The sequence below is a fragment of the Parambassis ranga genome, chromosome 12, assembly GCF_900634625.1.
Source record: "Parambassis ranga chromosome 12, fParRan2.1, whole genome shotgun sequence".
Taxonomy (NCBI): domain Eukaryota; kingdom Metazoa; phylum Chordata; class Actinopteri; family Ambassidae; genus Parambassis; species Parambassis ranga.
The window spans coordinates 13,689,659-13,711,082 of NC_041032.1; the positions used below are offsets into that span (position 1 = coordinate 13,689,659).

The 21,424-nt window shown below is 43.6% G+C and overlaps 1 protein-coding gene across 1 annotated transcript in view; it reads right to left on the reverse strand.

Moving 5' to 3' along the window:
* The window catches only part of LOC114444119 (netrin receptor UNC5D-like), a 131,525-nt gene that overhangs the window by 4,395 nt on the left and 105,706 nt on the right, over positions 1–21,424 (reverse strand). Inside the window, exons 6-15 of the mRNA XM_028418521.1 lie at positions 19,037–19,217; positions 18,020–18,187; positions 16,069–16,233; positions 15,789–15,821; positions 12,917–13,102; positions 10,901–11,050; positions 10,174–10,392; positions 9,550–9,634; positions 5,031–5,199; positions 2,599–2,829 (exon numbers count right to left, since the gene is read on the reverse strand). Of these exons, the coding sequence (XP_028274322.1) occupies positions 2,599–2,829; positions 5,031–5,199; positions 9,550–9,634; positions 10,174–10,392; positions 10,901–11,050; positions 12,917–13,102; positions 15,789–15,821; positions 16,069–16,233; positions 18,020–18,187; positions 19,037–19,217 (1,587 nt within the window). The remainder of the gene's footprint in view (positions 1–2,598; positions 2,830–5,030; positions 5,200–9,549; positions 9,635–10,173; positions 10,393–10,900; positions 11,051–12,916; positions 13,103–15,788; positions 15,822–16,068; positions 16,234–18,019; positions 18,188–19,036; positions 19,218–21,424) is intronic.

Here is a 21,424-nt window from a genome sequence, read left to right on the forward strand (position 1 = left end):
GGCCTGCCTCAGCTCCATTTGTGCACCACCTTGTTGCCTGTATTAGGAGTTAAGGTGGACTGTGGAGATTTCAACATGGCAATGATCATCACCTCTTATAGAGGCTTATACACTGTATACTGTATATGACCCATCCTCCAAATTACAGTGCATCAGGGTTGTGGTACCAACAGGGGGAGCAGAGATTCTTTCTCCTGGAACTTCATCTAGCTTGTCTACTTCACTACCAGGTTCTCCGTCCAGATGACTGTAACTGGTGGCTCCTTTAAATGTGGAGAAGCAGCAACCCCTCTTAATTTGTTGAATTGTCGTCTTGGAGGGTAAGTCATCGAATTTCTACTGCTTGTAAACAAGACTCCTGAAGAGAGCATGTGCTCTCGCTGTCTGAGAGAGAACATCGCTTTAGACTTGGAGGTGTCATGTGTCAGTTGTCATATGTGTTGCTAGGGTTGGACCTAATCACCATGGTAACCATTTTAATCCAAACCACAATCTTTTCTTCTATTTGTAAATAGAAAATGTAAACACCTCATACTAAAAATATTACCTTTTGTCTCTGTAGAAAAAACTGTGTACTGTAATTCTGCATCTGTTTACATTCTGTGTATCTTCCGTTTGCAGGGAAGGCCAAGAGGGAAGGAGGACAATGCAAAGGCTGTCATGAACCTGATTGATTGGAGCTTCGGGCTCACAGGGGGAATTTATTTATCGTATGAAGCACAGACGAAAGGCAACAAAAAAAAATAGGCATGTCTGACTGATGGAGAGGTGGAGTGAATTGGCTCTTGGCACCTCCATCCAATTTCTGAAGCAGAAACGGAGCAGGACTTATGGCTAAAAGGGGCGACTGTCGGAAAAGTTGTGTGTTTAATTGAGAGAGAAATCTAATTATTACTGCAAAATTAGTTTTTTAGTCGCTTTAACGAAATGAGGGTTATGCTTTCAAGTGTGCCTACAATACAAGGAGAAGGACAAACTTCACTGAAGAGCCCCACGCTGAACTGCAGCTCCGTCTCAAACGGTCTCATTTTAATGCGTTCAAAGTCTCGTCACACGGAAAGCTACGTTGAATCGCATTTAATTAACAGAGAGCAAATTAAATTACGCAAAGAAAGGGCAGAGAAGCAACCTTGGAGCATCTGTTGTCTTTGTAATTAAAAGTCCCTCTTTGTCTCCGAGTCATCAAGCATCTCCCAGTGGCCATGTTACTGAACAGGCAGAACTTCAGTGGAGCACAAAAAACCCAGGCAGGAGTTCTTCCAGGAAAAACAGGCACCGCTCAATTTACATTCCTTATATCATCTTGAATTTACCAATTAGAGCACTCATGTTTAACCATGCTAGCTACAGTAGTTAGACATTTTGTTTTTGGATGTATTGTCACACTTGTGGTTCCCAGAGGGTGAATGTGGAACCCTCAGGGTGAATCCTGCTCATGGCTTTTGGTACAGATGTCTAATGTTTGGCTTGTAACTCCTGAGATTCATCCTTTGCCAATATCAGGTTCAGTTCTCCGACACTTCATGGACAATTACCTTGACATTCCCCTTAGCGTCAGCTGTGTGTTGTGTTTAGTGTTAATTCGCATTTAATGGTATCTGTTAATAATCTGTTTTTGCACGGGTGAGAGTAGTCACAGGCAGCTATTCAACTATTTACACCCAGAAAGGCTTCTTGCTGGGTGAAAATAGTTTTTTTTTATTTTTTTTATTTTTATTTTATTTTAGATACTGTATTAATCCCAGAGGGAAATTCGTTACGGCTACTGCACAAGCAGTGTCATACAATGACTAGCTAGCCACAGGCTAGGGTGAAGTGTCTTGCCCAAGAACACACAACAGTGACTAGGGAGGAGTTGGGATCGAACCAACCTTCCGGTTATTGAACAACCCTGCTATCCCACTGCGCCACTGTTGCCCCCCAAAAACATGACATGTTCCTTCTCTGCTGTGTTATTCACACAATTCCCCAGAAACCTGAGTGCTTTTCCCTGTCATGCTTACACCCAGGTGTAAACTGCAATATTGACTATTCCAGCCTGGGTGCAAATAACATTCATGGCCACTATGCAAACTTTGATGTTTTTCTCTTGCTATGCAATATGCAGGTGTGTCAATAGTCATTCCAGCGTGCTGTTGAAACCACATTCTCTGTTTACATAAGTACTATATGACATTGGGTGAAAAGAAAAATCCTGAATTATTTGTCAAAAGCTAAAAGCTCTCGATCCTTCAAATACACTTGACTAAATGTGAGAATATGTCACCATCAAAAGGCAAACGAATCCCAGCTCAAGTATAAAGTGAGCACATCGGTGCTCAATTGTTCATCTAATTTACGCTGCCTGAAGTTCAGTCTGTAGCTACTTCAAACTGTCACATCCACTTCATTGCAATGCTAGATGATACAGTACCTGCACCGCACATACAGCTGATGTAACCCGGCAGCCTATTATTAACACATTATTTACACCCCACTTCTTTCTCAGTCTTTAAATAGACTTTTAACAAGGAGGACAACATGCTGTGTCTCACAATCTGACAACTATGCTCAGATCATGGATCCAGGAAACATCGTGAGATTCCTCCCTCCTCCTACCTGAAATGCATGCGGCGTGTCGTCCACACAGTAAACCCTGAGGGTGAAGCCCATAGAGTTGCTGGTATCCGGACTGCCGAACACTGCCAGCCTCAGGCGCTTGGCTGCCTCCTGGTTCAGTGGTTCCCCCACTAGCACGTAGCGACCCGGATGCTCCAACAGCAAGTGGCAGCGCTGGGCCTCCAGCAGGCAGTAGCAGGAAGTGCGCTCCTCGTCCACAGACATCACTTCCTGTGGTGGTAAAGGCACATCAGGAGAGACTGGATTTAGTTTTAGTAAAATTTTTTGGGGGATTTTTCATTTTGCAGTGCAATATATTATGGAAACAGAACAATCATGGCTAAAAGTTAAGAGAAAGATGTTTTTTGTGTAACATAAAAGTTATAAGACCAAGTATAAAGGAGAAAAACACAAATAAATTGGAAATTAAAATGGGAGCTCTAAATGCGGGGGTTAAACAAAAGTTCAGAGTGGTTGCCAGGGCGATTATCAAGACACTTCACTGGCAGTAACCTGGAAAGTTGCCCTCCAATGCAGATAAGATCAGGAGCTGTGCAAAGCTGAATGAGGGCCAGATGAATAATGACATTTCTCTAAACAGATGGGGATACAGTAACACTGACAAAATGGATTAGCGGGGTGCAGTAGCGTCCGACGGCCAATTGCTCCTCATCCTTCGCTCAATTCTCCCTAAGTCGCCTCTGAAACATAACTGTGACCCACATGCACCCTCTGCATATGGCCCGGCGGAGGCATACAAAGCAGTGCAGGGTAATTTAGTGGCCCACAGCTTCCTAAACCTGCCCCATTAGCGCTGGAGCAGACATGAAGGATTTCCGTGACATAGCTCATCCCCCGCCAGGCAGCCGGGGAGAAATGATAGAGTCAAACTCTAGTGTAGAAAAGTGCAGGCTTTAATGGGAATGGCACTGAGAGGCAGACAGAGTGGAAGAGAGGAGGAGAGAGAGGAAGACAGAGCGGGAGAGAGACCTCCATCTCACATTATATCACTAATTCCAGAGATTAGGTTTTGAGTAAGCATCCTTCCTGAGATAAAGGGCTCATTATTTCTCGGTGACAGAGACGGGTCACAGCGTTACATTTGGAGAATATCTCTCCCCAAACCAGCCCCTGTCTCATCCTTCTCTGCTGACTTTCTCCGCTCTCCGCTGGCACATGGTTCCCCGTCCGTGATGGCTCTTTTGATAGCTCCCTTTTGTGCAACACGTCTGCTGGCAAATTACATCTGTGTAAATGTCACACACAGAGAAAAGGACCCGGCCGGTGGAGAGTCACGGACCCCCAAGGTCAATCTAACTCGGCGGCTGTGGGATCGCTCTGCCTCAACGGGGTCTACACAAAGCTTTTTTGACGAGGTTAGTTAAAAATTAAAAGAGCATATTTAGATGTGTCTGTTCTGCTGAGAAAGCACGAGAGAAAGAATGGAGCGTGTGAGCGGTGTGAAGGCTGGGGCTGTGAAGTAGCTGCATGGGACAGAGTTGAAGGTGTTATTTTACTAACAGAGGTAGATGTGAGAAAACTTCACAGAAATAGCACAATGAGGCATTTAGAGCAGCACAGTCTTTAATTTTTAAAATTAAAAGGCCTTTTCTCTGCTGTTTGGCATCGGCTCTTGAGAGGGCCAAAAATCTACGTTTGGCTCCACCTGTGGCAATAGCTGGCAATGCAGGATTTTGAACACCGGTGCCAGATGCTGTTGTGAGGCTGTACATCTATTTAAAGACATCAAACCCACTTTTTTATTTAGCTTTTGGCAACTAGAATACTGACTAGAATTTTTGTCTTCTTGTCTATGCCACATTTAAAGTCTGCTAATGGATTCTAAGTGTTTTCATGAGGATGTGTTGTTCATTAATTGTCATTTTACACGTTAACACATAAAAACAAAATGTGTCCTGAGAACCATAAGTCCTATAAATAAATAGAAATGTAAATAGCAGACAGGTAATAACAAAGTGCAGCAGATCTGATCTGATGGTGGGCGATACTTTCAACCAAACTAAACACAGTAAAATAGTGATAATACCTTTCATAATTAAAAAAAAAAAAAAAGTGCACTTTGTTTTTATTCTTCATTTCTTCATTAGAAAACACCATGACTACCATCATTAACCTGGAAAAAAGCTACAAGCCATCATTTGCATCTGGTCTTCTGGATGTGAGACAGCGTGAGGTAGAGCTTGAAAAGCTAAATTTTATGCAGAATGACAAATCTGAGCTGGCAACCCTGAAATCGACTCCGTGCTTGCATGACTACACTGCAGGATGAACATTTTTCTCATCAAAGTAGGTCGTAGCAGTTTATCAGATGGCATTGATATTCTGGGCACTGCTGAGATTTGTGTGTTTGCACTGATGCTACAGCAGAACCTGCTGGGCGGGGTGTAAGATTAAAAAAAAAAAACACTCACCTCCCACTTGTCCTGGATTTGTCTCTTTAGGCGGATGGTCCAATTATCAGCAGCAACTTCTGCACAATGTGCGATGGTCATGGCTATAGGACAGGACAGGTCGAGGCCTGGTGGACCATACGTGACGGCAGGACTCAGGAAGATCTCCGACCCGTCCTCGGACAAAGTGCTTCACACACACACACAAAAAACCAAAGGTACCGGTCAGCATGCAGGTATAATTTTTAAACAACAATGAATCACTGATTAAACACGTTCAGAGTGTGACCCTCGCCTATGAACAAATCCTTGGACGCTCATAATGAATCAATCCCTGACTAGCTGACACACAGATAGAGGAAGATTAAAGCACCAAGACTAATGGACAGTGAGGCCGGAGAGGACAGGCTTTAGCACAGAGCGTGTAAGCTTTGTGGGTCGATGGAGCTTATGAAGCCTGCTCCGGCCAGCCTGGTGACAGATTAGCTGGGCCAAGCTGCTCTTGGCCAGGGGCCCAATCTTGGCTGGAAGCCCTGAAGACTGAGAGCAATCGATGGGACCACCATCAGTCATGCAGCTGGCCCAGCTGGACACTTCACACACACACACAGATACGATATTGGCGCTGTTGTCACCAGAGCAGCGTGGATATTTCTCAGCATCATTAATACAGCAGACATGGCTGTGTGTACACAATGCGTGTGTGCACGAAATACAGGACGAACCAGCAGACTGGGAACCAGCTGATCTGTCTGTAAGGTACTGAAGCGAGGTGCATGGGCACTGCAATGTTTGAAAAAGACGCCATCTTTAAAACCAGAGACTGAGAGGTGAAGCTACACTCACCAACTTCCATATCAATCACACTTCCCTACACTTTGTGCATAACTTGGATGCGCCTAGAAAATACAAAATACATTCTTTTATTGATACTGATCTGGTTTGCTGCTCTGCTTACATCACTTGCTTTAGTCTCAAGGGTGTTTATTTGAGATTATTGGTACTGCCCCCCTGGAAATCCAACTTTAACCCCACAGAGCCCAGACTAATTCTTTGTAGAGAACAGAAAAACATGAGGATGGGCTGGACAGGCTCGGAGCTACAGCTGCCATTTTGACTTTTATCGGTGCTGTGATGAGAATGAAAGCAGCCGTCACTCTTGTTTTTTCTGCACCCAGATTTGGAACCTTGTAATACAAACTTTCACTTGCAGCGGTGTTCAGTATTTAATAGCTGACTGACCTCAATCAGCACCTGCGCCACACTCATTCTCAGAGATTGTGAAAATAAAATAATTTTTTAAATAACTGCAAAAACTTTCTGGAGTTCAGTTCATTATTATTTCCCAATTATAGTGATAAATAATAAAGACTCTCCAGCACAACTGGGACACATCTGTTGTTAACCAAACGTGGCTCATTCTCTTCCTTGTTATTTTTGAAAGATTAATTGAAGAATCTGCACGTCTACAGGAACAGGATTTCTTTTACTGCGCCATGCATGACGGGTGTTTTGTGAATAAGCTGGAGGTGGGAAGGTGAAGGTGAGATGTGCCAGACTGCCTGACCGCTGACAGACGATTCAGCAGGTATTCCCACACAGTGCGGCGTGTGGCGGCAACTGTTCGCCTCCTGTTATCAGTTTCGGGTGTCGGGTGCTGTGTGAAAATTTTTTTTTTCTTCTCATTACACTGTTACCAATCAACACTTTTCAAAAATTAAGAGGTTTAGATTTACAGTTTAAAAATAAACTCGCACATCCAGGCAGCACCTTGGCCCTGCAGCTGCACTTTTGTGCTAATCAGCTGCAGGCTCAGAGGAAACCAAGGTTACCTGCTGCTGAGACTATGGTAATTAGCCAGATTGCCTGTGAGCAAAGATTAAAGATGGTTATTTAGCAACTCTGATTGTGTTTGTGAGAACAAAGAAATATCTCTAACACAGGATGTGTGCTGTAGTTTGCAGTTATTAGTTATTGTATGTGCAGTATCATCACTCTGTGTGATCCCATGTGACATGTTCTTCTTTCCCACACATACAATGTATTATTCTGAAGCTTTAATCATCCAAATTACAAACAAGTCTGTGTCTAATCATGCCTCTCTGTCTCTGAGCACCTCAGATTGGACCAAATTGGGCAGCCAGTGCTCTCCACATGTATAAAATATGGACGTCATGACCGCTCCTCAACAGTGATGGCTGGCTGCAGTATAGGTCATTAAACCCTGCCTCCTCTGTGCTAGTAAAACCTAAAAACTCTTCAAACAATAAAAGCAGATTTTGGCTCCAAGGTCATGTCTTTTCCCAACATGGCGGCACCTGTGTCACCCATCAGCAGACTCAACAGAATCATCAGGAAGGGCGGCCATGTTGTGGGAGAGGACCTGGACTCTCTGACAGAGGTGTGTCAGAGGAGGACGTGGTCCAAAATAAAGACCATACTGGACTGTCCCTCTCACCCGCTCCACTGTGCTGACCAGCCACAGGAGCTCGTTCAGCAACAGACTCCGACTCCCATGATGCACCACTGAGAGACACAGGAAGTCATTCCTGCCTGTCTCAATCAGACTACTGAACTCTGAACTGTAACAGTCACTCAGACACTGTACATTCATACTGGTACGTTCATGTCATGCTCTTTAATATGTAAAGGTTTTTATACAGTGGTAAATCAACTCAGGGATTTAAATGCTATCTAGGTATTTAGACATGTATTATATATTTCAATTCCATATGCCATCTTTGATTTTTATTTGTCTGTAACAAAAAGTATTTCCCCTCAGGGATAAATAAAGGAATTCTAATTCTAATTCTGAAGTATATACAGTCTGTGGTACTGACCACTGCAGACCTGGAACAGCCCATAACACCCTGTGATGCTCTGGCTTCTACCATAGCAGTTTGGTCCTTGTCACTCAGATCCTTCTGCCGCCCATTTCTCCCTGTTCTAACAAAACCTTTGAAGACAAAATGCTCACTTGCTGCCTGATGCAGGTGCTCCTGTATCCAGATAATCTCAGGAGTCCTCCTCCTCCTCCTCTCGGTGGTCAGGATGTTATGACTGATCAGTGTATATCTATGCAGCATTTTTCATGAATGACTGGCTGGCTGACTTTGTTGTGCTACCCAGGCTACAGGCAATAAAAATAGCTTTCTAAAGATATGAATAAAGTGTGTTTTAGACTTTGGAAAGTATCGCTTCAAAATAAAGTTGGTCAACTGCACCAAAAACAACCATCAATCAAACTCAGTCAGAGGCACATACAGTATAAGTGACACTGTGCCTCCCTGCACAGTGCACTCCAAAAACAAGCCATTCAAAGACTTTTGTGAGTCACATCAGGTGTTTTTTTTTTTTTTTTTTTTTTTTTTTTTTTTGTCACATGCTGTGATTTTGTCCTTGGACAACCTGCTGTCCCCTGCTGTGTCAGAGAGGATCACATACACAGACACAAAACAACTCAGTGACTCTCAGGGGACGGGCGGACAGCTCTTGTGAACGCCTGAAACTGAGCCCGGGCTGATCGATTCGTAGTCTTTGCAAAGGAAAGCGCGGTTTTATGTAGATGGTGAAGGTTTGAATGGGAAGAAAGGATCCAGTTTCTCCCCCAGACTCTGCGGCTGTCGGGAGATAGGCTTTGACTGACAGCCCAGTGGTGCACGGCTACTGCAGCTTCTTAAACGACAGCCGGAGAAGTAAACAGCATCGGGCTTATCAGAGCAAAGCAGGAGCTTGGAGGGCAACAGTCTGGCTGAATTGGGGGGGGGGGGGCTTAAAGCAGGGGAGTGTGAAACGAACTGAGCCCTGAGCCACAACCTATATGTGACCTTTGATAAGTTTCTTTTCCCAAATGACCCGCGAGCACTTAATAGGTGGGCGGAAGCGAGATGAGATGACAGTTTGATTACAGATGGCAGCAAACGTCACTTTCGATTCTGCCTTGAAAATTGGAATTTCTTTGGAAAGATCAAGGCTTAACGGAGACTCGCTGACATGTTGATACTGTCTGCTATAAATCAAGAACATGTCCAAAAACTGACTTGTGGTTGTCAGATAGCTTTCGGAGTCAAAGGTATTAAGATTCTCTTATCTATCACGTTTTTCTCCTTGTGACGAAAATGCACTACGTAATCTAAATTCTGCAGCGTATCTCCTCCCATCAAACCGAAATCAGCCATCATTATGACTCTACAAATTCTACCAGTCACTGTGCAAAGAGATATTGTCACAGCCATGTCGACAAACACAAAACAGGCCGCCCCAGTCGAGTGCATCTTCCTCAGCTGAGACAGTTGCTTAAGGCTGTAGTGCAATCTGTCTGCAGCTGCCAATGTATTTGTGACACATTATGTCCTCCCCTGCAGAGTCTGCAAGATGAGCATGGACCGCATGCTGGGTGGGAGCATGTGTAAGTGTACGGAGCATGTCAGGAGAAGGGTCTGCGTTGTGCATGTATGTGACTGGAAGGTGGATGAGAAATGCGACGGGTTGAGAGATTAAAAGAGAGCAGCGTACGGAGCAGACTGCGACTGTCCCTCACCTGCTGTCCTCCTGGTTGATGCTCATGTACATTTCCCACGTAGTGTCTTCTGCAATACTCCCGTGAGGAACCAACAGACTGATACCTGCGGAGAAGGAGGCGGGCAGAGGCTGATCAACACTCAGCTAGACATGCACACACATGACACACACCTGCTCGGCTGTCAGGTCTCTTCACTGGAGGTGACAGCGAGAGGGGTGACGGCCCCAGAAAAAGAAAGAAAGAAGGAAAGAAAGAAAGAAAGTCCCAGAGGTGCTCTGAATCAATGCTGCCAGCAGCATACACAAACACAGGTAAACATCCTACTGTATCATAAACAATTACTGCCAATCCATCAGTAGATAAGGAACCTCATGGGACAGATAAATATAGGCCACAAGGAAGAGACGCCCGTGCAGCTTCTTCCATGTTTTCATAGAGACACTCCGGCTAACAAGAAATATTTACTAAAATTATCAAGTAATAGGATTACATGCTATGTCCAAATGTGGCGGATGGTAGCATGCTAACTAGCTAACCACCAGAAAATACAGAAAAACAGGTCAAATCCATTGTAATGTTTTTTTAAATTTGGAATGAACTCATAGGAACATCCACCCACACTGTAATAAATCGTGATCTCACCTGTGTTCGGTACCACCAGCCTGCCTCCAGCGTGGCCAAACACTGCAGTCGCTTTGTGCAGGGGCCTGCTGAGAGTCAGAGAGACCTGCGGAGTGAACAGGTTCTTGCCCTTTCTTCCCAGCGTCGTACCCATTGCAACCCCTCTGTAGTCTGGAGCCAGGCCCCTGGGAAAAGTCTGAGGGTGGGACATGACGTGGTACTCTGCCCTCTCTGACATGCCTGAGGACACAATGTGAGCAGCTAAAAGATATAGAGATATAGAGAATAAAGACCCCAAAATCAGCAAGCTCTGCATTTATAGTGTTTTATAAAAAAACTTTCTTTCTTCTTTCTTTCTATTAGCAGGCAGTGTTATAAATGACATCATTTATAAACTATTAGGCTTTCATTCCTTTAAATTTTTGTCCAAAAATCCCATTGATTTAGAATTTGAAATCACATCATGTCATCAGTGAAAGCAGCATGTGTGCCATTCCAGAATGAAAAGCTCGATAGGCGTAGCCACGGTAACAAAAGGCGGACACGGATTGGTGGCTGGTCAATTTGTGCTGCCCTTCAACGTGACCATTCTTTTTTTTTTTTGTATGAAAGCTTTCTTAGAGACTGCCCGAGGAGGAAAACAGCTTCAAAGCAAGATGGATTATCCCTCTGACTGCAGCTGCAGAGCTCGTCCAAAAAAGTAAGAAGCAAGGAGCCATGCAGACATCGTGGCTTTCTGCTTTCTAACCTTTGACCTTCAGATCGGGCAAGGGATCGAGGAGCGAGCGCTCGGCCATCAGCTCCTTGTCAATGGAGTCCTGGAAACACATGGGGCTGGTGTAGGTGCGTGACACTGTCAGATCGGGCTGCATGGAGGAATTAATGAGCAGTGGGTTTGCTGGAAGGGACACAGAAGGAGAGGTGTGACCAAACAAAAAAACAATAGTTATATCCATTGTAACATCATCACTATGGAAACCAGGAAGGCAGGAATACACCTTACTGCATCAAAAAGAATGTCCAGAGTCAGGTAAATGTATTTATGAAAGCAGGAGTGAGGTGCAGCAGCAGGACTTTATGGAGGTTTGGCTGTTTTAGCCTCTCTCACACATGGAACAGGGCCCAAGATTAAAGCTCTGCCTGCCTCCTGCTGTGTTATCAAAATGAACTTTATTATGCCCTGCTGAGGGAGGCTGCTGCTGCTGCTGCTACTGCTGCGGCGGCGACCAATAATGCCGGGCTTGTAAAACAAAAATACGCCTCAATTTGTGGGGCGAAACACACCACGCTGTGGAGCTCTGATGTTCCTGCGCTCAGAGACGCAGGGACCACAAACACTGCTCTCCGGGAGAATCAGCGGAAAATGAAAAAGAAAACACTAATAAATTACATTTTTATTTTGCAATCATGAATAATTAATTAGAGAAAAACTACTGACACACTCCTCTCTAAAGGGAGACCTGTTGTTGAACATTTATAGTACATGAAAGCAATAAATCTGTGTCAAACGCACAATGTGCTCCTAAACATACGCTTTCAGGCAGCGTTTACTGCTTTGGGGCGTAGTACTGATGTTTGCATTAAAGGCATTCTGTGGTTGTATAGATTAAGCCTGTATGTTATTGGACATTTAATGCACCACAGCACAGATAGCACGAATCTCTGGGAGGCTCAAGTAAACACAATTAAATACTGTCATTCTGGGCCCTTAAGTGTTTTAATAATTGATGTAGTTATATCATAATACAAAGAAATATATACCTAATTAATGAAAATGCATAAACACACACAGTGTACGGCTTACTTGAATGTTCTTTAGGTTCGTTTACATGCAGCGACTTTAATATGTGAGCCTATTTACAGTTTTTTAATTAAAATGACAAACAATAGAAAAAAAGCAGGCTGGTATCAGTTTATAGGTGTGCGTCTGGAGTGTGTGTGTGTGTGTGTGTGTGTGTGCGTGTATAGATTTGTTAACCTGCAAAGACATAATTATTGCAGTTTTTATTGTATTACCAGGCCCTGGTCCATTGATTTTCTTGGGGTTTTAACATCTTTTGTTTATATTGTGTATATGAATAATTTACAAACAATCATGTTTATTACAGAATTCTCACTTCAGGTTACATAAATCATATTAAACTCTCTAATGTTGGGCGTTATAGCAGAATGCTGACATCCTGGATGACTGCTGTTATCCATGTTATGTGCCATGCAGTGCTATTGTTTCCACATGTTAGCACGTCAGTGTAGCATCGCAGCTAAGGTAGCAATTTTGGCACTTGTTCAACAAACAAAAAAACTGTTTAAAATCTCATAATCTTCTCTGATGCATTTGGAGTTTGCAAAAGCTGCTGCAAAAGTCTACACTGGAAGGTTAAGAGGGGTTTGGTGGGGGTAAAAGCAGCATGGCAGACCTTCACTCAGAAGTCCGAGGTTCAAGGTCCCCTGACACTGAGAGCTGTTTTGTTTTCACTCGCTCTGATGAGTTTCAGTTTCTTGCAGTTAGAGTTAGGCATTAAGATCACAGCATGTCTAAAAAACACAAAAACTGTAACAATAAACACAAAGAAATCCTTTCCCGCCATTTTTGGCTACCGACGCAATAAGTCCCACCCCCATAAACACAATGCCGCGATGCGGCTGGATAAAGACACACGAGTCAAGTTCCATTTTCTAGGACTGAATATCAACCTCATGTTAAGTTTTCCCGTTTAAAAACTCAAATGCACGTTTAAAAGTCAACAACATGAGACCAGGTCACCTTGACGTGACGTCTTGAAGCTGAAGGACTGGAAGCCTCCGGTGAGGGCGGAGGAGTCGATGACGTCCACGCCATACTCGCTCTGGCTCCTTCGGTAAAGAGTGACAGCAACAATGAGCAGCACCACCATCACCACCCCTGCTGCCAGGCCCGAGTACAAGGCCACATCACTGCTGCTCTCCGCACCTTGGAAAGCCAGAGACAGGGAGAGAAGCATGTTTGTTAGAGAAGTTCGCAGTGTTTAATTAGGACGCTAGAAGACATTTTAACCCAGAATAAGCTAAAAAAAACAGCTGAGTTAAAGTTGTGGAAGTGTTTAATAGGAGGCAGGTCTACCTTTGTTTCAAACTACTGCAGAGGCTTTTTTGTTTTCTGCACAGCTTCATGTTCCACTCTGCAGCGTTAAAGCTACTAATGAGGAACCTCGGAAGGAAGGCGATTATAATCAACCCAGCACCTGACTGTCATTTCAAACGCTGCTTGGCTCTGGTGTTGGAGGCGCTCTGCGTTCCACTGGGATAATGTGACAAAACCAATTCATTAAATTAGCTCATCGGCAACGATTATGCTCTATCTGGTCCCACCAGTGTTGCAGCGTCCAAGTCCACAAAGGGAAAAAAAAAATGAGTGGGAAATAAAGGAGCAGCGAGCTTGTTCTTGAAAGATAATGAGATCTGCACTGAAACAGGACATGCTGAGAAATCCTCTGAGTAGCCTGAAGCTCAAATGAGGAGAAATTGACAAAATATGCAAAGCGGCATTAACGGCTACAGTAGCAGGTTAATTGAGGGCTTGGAAAGTTTTGGCAGCTTGGACACATTTTTTCCTCCATTTCTGACAAACACAAACACACAACTGTGTTAAAGGACAAGTAAGCAGAAGGCGTGCTCGTCGTGGAGGCTTCAAACTGTTTTTTTTTTTTCTGTGCGAGCTACACAGTTGAAAATGCTTCAGTTCCATGCACAGCAATAATTCATAAGGCAGGGAATATATAGGGCATATATGCAATACTATACCACGTGTAGCACAACAAATATTAATGAAAGTGTACAGTATGTAAGATGCTTAATGGAAAAAATACTTTATTGTAGTAGAAGCGGCTATATTGTGATTTCACAATACTTTTGTACACTACATTCCCTCATTGTATGCAGGTTTAACTGGTTCACTTGACTCTAGTCTCTTAAAGTGGCAGAGCAGGGACAAGAACCACAGATCTTTATGTACTAAAACATCTGGATTGACTCCTGGTGGCTGGGTAACTGAGCATCTTAGCATCCTTTGTTTGTTTTTTTTCTGGTTTTTCAAATGTACGATTTGGGCATCTGCCATTTTGATGTGACACGACAAAGGAGCAGCAGCAGAGGCCTTTCTAGCGATGTGTATCTGAAGACTTCCACTGCCATCGAGGGAGGATTGCATTCTAAACTGACCAATCAGCATCCATTAGCAGCATGGTTAGCGGGCAGAAGTACTCAGGTGAGCTGGGCAGGACCTACAATCCACATTCCTGCCAGCCACTGCTGGACTCTCAGCAAAAGTGAGTGCATATCTACCTTTCCTTTAGGCCAAAGGTTTATGAATCAACCCCTTAAGGATGAGTTACCGCTAACAGAGTCCACCTGTTAACATCTGTTTACTCTGCATTAGCACATCCCTTCACACAGAGCCTGAACAGCAAGGATGGAAGGTAAACATTAGCATCCTTCTACCAGGAGGTTTTTAATAGAATTTAATCCTGAAACATATTCCTCATAATTACATCTGTATCTAAGGTACCTTTGGCCTCAGACTGTTATTCCTCACACCTGTCAAAGCCAGTTATTCTTTGACAGCTATTTGTTCCTAGCTCAGGTCGTTGGAGTTCCGTCTAAAATTGGCTGAACCACAGCCAGAACCGAGCGCCTGCTGATAAGAGTCGTGTTGTCGCTTTACCCAGGGGTTTATAGTACAATAGCAGCAGAATGCGCAGCCTCGCAGCATCTCCCAGTTTCTTAATCTCTGTGAATATGCAGAGTCTGGAGGCAAAGGTGGATGAGGAGAGGCGTCAACAAGCCAATACTACGGAAGGCAAGAATGGCCATTTACAGGATAATTTCATAGTGATTATATATGATGAAGCAGCTTATTTGATCGCCCCTGGTTTCAGCCTGTTGCTGTTATGACTGTTAATGAACAACAACAGTTATTTTATTATAGAAGCCAAAGATGATCATATTTGTAATCGTGTTGATCTCTCTGTCAGCGGCTGCTCAAGTCTTATTAACACAGTTAAGTATAAATACTTTTTTCTTATTATTTCCCTGTGATAAACATAAAACTCATTATCTCATTATTTATTGACTTTATGAGATAAATCAAGTCCCTTTAATCATGAGAAGGTGAGCTTTGTTTTTTAAACATTAATAACAGCCATTCTTGGTTCTTTAAACAGGATTATTACTTTGAAGTGGACGTTCTAGTATCTGTTATCACAATTAGGGATGAAATGATCTGATATTCAGTTAATAGCAAGACTGTGTATTTAATAAATGTGTGAGCCAAACCTGCAGTTGTAGGGAGGTATTTCATGCTCCTTATGCCAGCAAGTGTGAAAATGCTTGCATAATGTGCAAAAGAAATTATCTCAGATCAGCTGATATGAAAAAAAGTCACATCTGTGTATCCCAGGGTGCACCTGGCACCTGGCAGGAGGAGGAGGAGCTTAATGAGGAGGAGCTCTTCTGCAGCATTTATCGAAAGTGGCAACCTTACAGTTAACGTCCCAGTCAGAATTCACAGCATCATTTCTTCAGAAAAAAATCCAAATGACCGCAGAACAAAATGTGTGGAGGTTTACACAGCATCAAGAAGAAGCTGAGGAGAAACTCACCCTGTGGTTTAGCGTCATGGAGCAGCTTTCGATCTGGAGGGAGAGATAAACTGTTAGACTGTGAGTGTGGAAGTGTTGATTCACTGCTGCCATGCTTCTGCCCATTGAGCGGATGAATAATGAAGATTGATGACGACGCTGGTAATGAGCATCAGTATAATGACCATCATGATCTGCCAAAAATTAGGAACTGTAAATCTATGAGTCATACAGTAATGATGCCCCCCCCCCCCCCCGCCCCTCCCCTTTGTTGTGAACCGGTGGGCGGAGTGATACCCACTCTGTGTGCAGAGGCCACCGGTGCAGTTCTCTGTAGCCAGCGCCACACCGTCACACAGCCTTCCTCCATGTTTGGGCTCCGGAGCCGTGCACTCTCTGCTGCGCTGCCGCTCACAGTCCGAACTGCACACTGACCACTCAGTCCACTCTCCCCAGCCGCCATCCACTGAAAGATCACACACACACACAGGAACAGATGATGCACCACAGAAAAAGCGGGCTTCATTTAATCGTTGTGTAGAAAACACTTCTCTTCCTGTGGGTGCTCTACAAAGACGCCACACTCCATCACATCTCCTCTCCACCTCCCTTCTTCTTCTGCCTGCTACTAATCTAATGTTTGTGTTCAAACTCAGAGACGGAATCCTTCAGAAGGAGGCTGCTGGCAAAGAGCAGACGATGTTTGGAGGAGTGCACACTGTTTCCTCCTGATAACTTTTTACTTAAACCTGATGAGCATTTCCTTTCTGCTCTGCGCTGGTTGCAATCACACATTTGGGCTTGTCTAGGAAAACATTAAAGAAAACACTCCAGCTGAGGAGATTACACAGTCATTTTGATAACTGCTGCTTTGCTCTTCTCACTTTTTTTCCAGACATTTTCTATTCATGTGTTGCAGAAGGTCTACCACATCAGTGTTAGGATGTAACCTGCTGTTAGATGTGATGCATTCAAAGTGAAGCTGCACAGTCTTTTAACGCTTCTCTCTGGAATTAAAATCAACTGGCAGAGATTTTTTTGTTTTGCCTGTTGGTCACATTTACATTGTTATTGCATGGTAAGGCGTTTTCTGAGCAGAATGTGATGCCTTCAAGGACATGCCGACATTCAGAATTCTCCTAGCTGGCTTGCCAAATAGCAGGAATATTTTAATATTTTGGGGGAAAAAAAAACATATTTGCTTTTGTTGTCAGGAGTAAAATGAGAGGATCAATACCGCCACGGTGCTGTGTATCCGTCTGTTAATCAGGGAGCTGGAGGCAGGCAGAAGAAACAGCTCAATGGTTAAAAAAAAAAAAAAAGTCTGCTGTTTTATTTCAGCTCTGTACAAAGACTGTAAGTGTGAGAGAGCAGCAATTTGTGACTTAATGGTGGGTTGTGAGCTGTGCTGCTTCACAGCCAGCTGCAGTTACAGGGCAGCAAAAGTTTCAGTAAAAACACAGATAATGGTTTTTGCACTGTGCCAATTAAACTAAGTTTTTGGTTCAGCACTGAAGGTTCAGGTTTGCTGAATATAGGATTTGTGTTACATAAAAATGTTTATCCATTGTTGAAATATTTATTTATTTGTTAGCTGATCCCAGTTTTGTCTAAATCTACACATAGATATGTTATATTGTGTTATAGTGATATGCAGTGTTTTGTTTTGACATTCTTACATACAGGAAAGTAATTGTATGTATTAAAATGTATATAAAAAAAACTAAACACCTATAAAAAAGTCACAGTAACCTGCTTAAGCCAGCAGGCCCGGCTAATGCAGTTCAGTTTGAGTAAGTCAAAAACAAAGTAAATAAAGATACAGGCGAATCACCTAATGATGCAGTCACACCCTGACCTTACATGTAAAATACAGAAATTCTTGAATTAGCTTATTGAGAAAGTTCAATAAGCTAAATCCTGCGATGGACGCTGCCTTTTCCTCAAAGGTCTGGTCTTCCTAATTATCATCATGCTCCTGTTGCCTAGCAACCTGATACTTACATCCATAAGTTTACTCTCTGACTATGAGAGTTCAGTCCACTGTTAAAAAAAAAAAAAACCCAGTCATGCTGATGTGCAATGAATCCTGGGACATGTTGGACCCTGAAGGATCCTGCCTTTGAAGGAGCCTTCAATGTTCATTTGAGACAAAGTGATTGAAGGCTAGCTTTGCTGCTAGAGCCAGTAATAAAGGTTTGCTAGCTGTTTTGCTAAGTTAGGTGATTGCAGAGGAAAGGACACACATTTACCTGGACACACAGTGTTGCAGGTGCTCTTCTGCACTGACATGCCCTCACAGAAGGCTCCTCCATTCAGAGGAGCCGGGTTGGTGCACGTTCGAGAGCGTTTCTGCACACCTCGACCACAGCGGACGTTACACGGCGACCAGTCTGTCCACGATGACCAGCCTCCATTCACTGAGAGAGAGAGAGAGAGAGAGCGAGAGAGCGAGAGATTGGTACATTTTCTGTTAGACAGGGTTCACTCAGAGGTGAGGAGGTAAAAAAAAAACAAAAAAACATGACGCTCCAACAATGATCAATGGTGTCTTCCCTTACACTTCCTCCTCCTGATTTGTTTCCTGAAATAAAGTAAGATGATTGACTCATCGGCTCATTTGCTGTCACAGCAAAGGAAGAACTACTACTATTCCATTATTGTACATCTGTCTGAGGCCATTGGGAATAGCGCGCCTGTCAGGGACTTCATTAGCATTATGGAAATCAATGATTGATGGGCCTCAGCAACGGGGTGTCAGAAAGAATCACATGGACTCCTACTGCAGGCTGAAAAAATAAAAATGACAGGGGGTCAGCGGAAAGAGAATTACACAATTAAGAAGGTTTAGACAAGCGCTGGTGTTAGAATGACATTATAATTTTTCTACAGGGCCATAAAGAAGCTCGAAGCAGCGCCGGCTGGCTTTACACACAGCGTGTGGAGCAGGCTTATACAAGGCGGGGAGCTGCGACGGCCCAAATCACAACCTTTCTGTCAGTGATAATTGAGTTGTTGTAAATATTGTGTCTCCTTGCTTTAAAGGTAAAGGTAATCTAGGTAAAGGTAAAGGAAATCTCCTACCCGACCTTTAATAAACGTCATCATTTGGCCATTATCTGCTCATTAGACTGCCGTGTGAAAAAAGACCTCATGCTGTGGCTGAGTAAGGCACAAGGATCATTTTGGGGGAATTTGTCCGAGGTTCACTCTGACGTTGCTTAGAACATTTGTGTTGCAAACTTTTTAAAAGTAAGACGACACCTTACCGTAGACTATGACAGCAGCTGTGGCGCTGCGTCTTTTGGCCACAATGTTGCTGGCGACACAGGTGTAGTTTCCAGAGTCCGACATGCGGGCTTCAGGGATGATGAGATTATGGTCGCCCCTCGTATCAATGACGCCGTCATCGGGAAAAGTCAGAGGCTCCTCGTTTTTCAGCCATTCCACCTAAAAAAAAACAAAATTTTGGACAAATTAATTGATTAAGAAAGAAAACCTTCATCCCCCCCCCCCCCATGGGGAAACTGCACTCAGTATCACTACAGTCATTGAGATGTGAGGGGACACACTCTCATTGCATGATTAGGAGTTTGTGGAAAAAAAGCACAACATGGCTGTCAGCCCCTCAGAGGGAGTGATAGAGTAGGTAGGTCACATCCTCCACCGTTGCCAATCCAGTTGCCGTGTAGTGAGTGAAAGTAATAAGGAATTACAAAATAAAGGATGCTCTCTGTTGATGCTCCCCTCCTCGCATGGCTGACCCTGTAAATTGCTATTAATGTGCCACTAGCCTGAGCTTTTCATTGCGGGAGACGAGCTGGGGAGCGAAGAGTGGGGAGTTTGATTTATGGCAGTGTATTTGAGGATTAAAAACTCCGCCCCCGCTGGGAGTGCCACGTGTTTGTGCATGGGGTTGTGGCCACAGTGTGTGTTTGTGGAGAGCGTCCGTTTATTTATTTATTTTTTTTTTGTCAGGAGAATATAACAACAGCCAACAAACAGAGATTGCTTTGCTCTTTCCAAGCACCGCGGATGAAAAAACTGAGCTTAGAAATCAATAAATCAGGAGTCATGTTGTCACTGGACTCTTTTTTTTTTTTTGCTCCCTTTGATGGCTCAAGAAGTCTTTCATCATGTGGCTTTCATTTTACTTTCCCCCCTTTTACATCAATTGGCTCTGCAGCTTTCAAGAAAAGCAACCATGCTGGTGAGCCTTTAACTGTTCCACACCTGTCTAATCGCACCCTGTGTGGTCAGGCTGCTCAATTATAAGAACACTGTTAACCCACTCCAGTGAAGAAAATTCTCTGTGTGCAAAGAAAACATCCATCCATGTTCTTCGACTTCCCTCTGCCTGGGGGGGACCTCCTCCTAGGGGACCATGCCTAGAAGACCTCACCAGGGAGGTGCTCAGGGGGCATCCAAAACAGGTGCCTGAACCACCTCTCTTAACCACTGGAGGAGCAGCAGCTCTGCTCCGAGTCCCTCCCAGAATTTTGAGCACCTGACACTGTCACTGAGGGAAAGTCCAGCCACCCTGCACATACTGCACCAATCTGCCTGCCGATCTCCAGCTTCATTCTTCCCTCACTTGTAAACAAGATCCAGAGATACTTGAATTCCTCCACTTGGGGCAACACAATGTGAAAAGCCGGACACCTCCACCCGTTCGTTTTAGCGTTCAGGCTGCATATTTAGACATAAGTGTGGAAACTGAACTTGACAGGTACAAAGATTTCACCATTAAATTACATAAAGTTCCACATTTAGTGGGTGATGTGTCACCTCCGGGAATACGGTGCAAAAATAAATGCCTAAAGCACAGACAGCTGGGCCACACTTTGGTAAAACATTATTTTTAAATGGCACATCTCATTTTTGTCACAAGGTGGTAAAAAAAGTGATGAATAAGTGTGTGTGAAAGGTTTTATCCATCAGTCATTTTTCTCAATCCCAGCACATCTAAAGTGGAAAAATACAACTAACAGAAATGTATGTGTGCTGCTGTACCCACCATTAACATTACATTATAGCTGCCAAAAGAACATGTTCCATCTGCCCACTATTATGTCAACAGACATCTGAAGCCCTGCTGCTCTATTTGAGACTGAAGGTTCAAGGGTGCAGTTTTTGGCGAGCTCAGCTCGACCTCTCAAGAGTATGTTGTTGCAGCACACAGATAGAAATGGTCAGTCTGCAGAGAACTAGGTTACACTGACATTTAAATATACACATATTAGACCATGAATCAACAGCATTAGCTGACAATTCACTCAACTATTAAGAAAACAACACATTTGTCTTTGAAATTGATCCCTTGTTACAACATTTACCAACCCAGACTAAAAGAGGACGACTATGGTTTGTAACTCTCAAGCTTTTTGTATTTACATGTATTTTATATCTGAAACCACACTTAAAAAGACAACAACTTCCAATCAATGCTTTTAGGTTGGTATCGATAACAAGGGAGCTGCGTTTGAGTGTTTGAAGTATTGATTACTGCAGCATCGACCTGCCCTTCACCCAGGATCATTCGCTCGACCTTTTTTTTTTGCAGTACTGGTCAGGACGCCGTGTGTCTCAGAACAAGCTGTAGACTCTGTTATGTCTTCTGATTGTTTGTAATTTGTTTAAAGTTGGTGCACGTACTG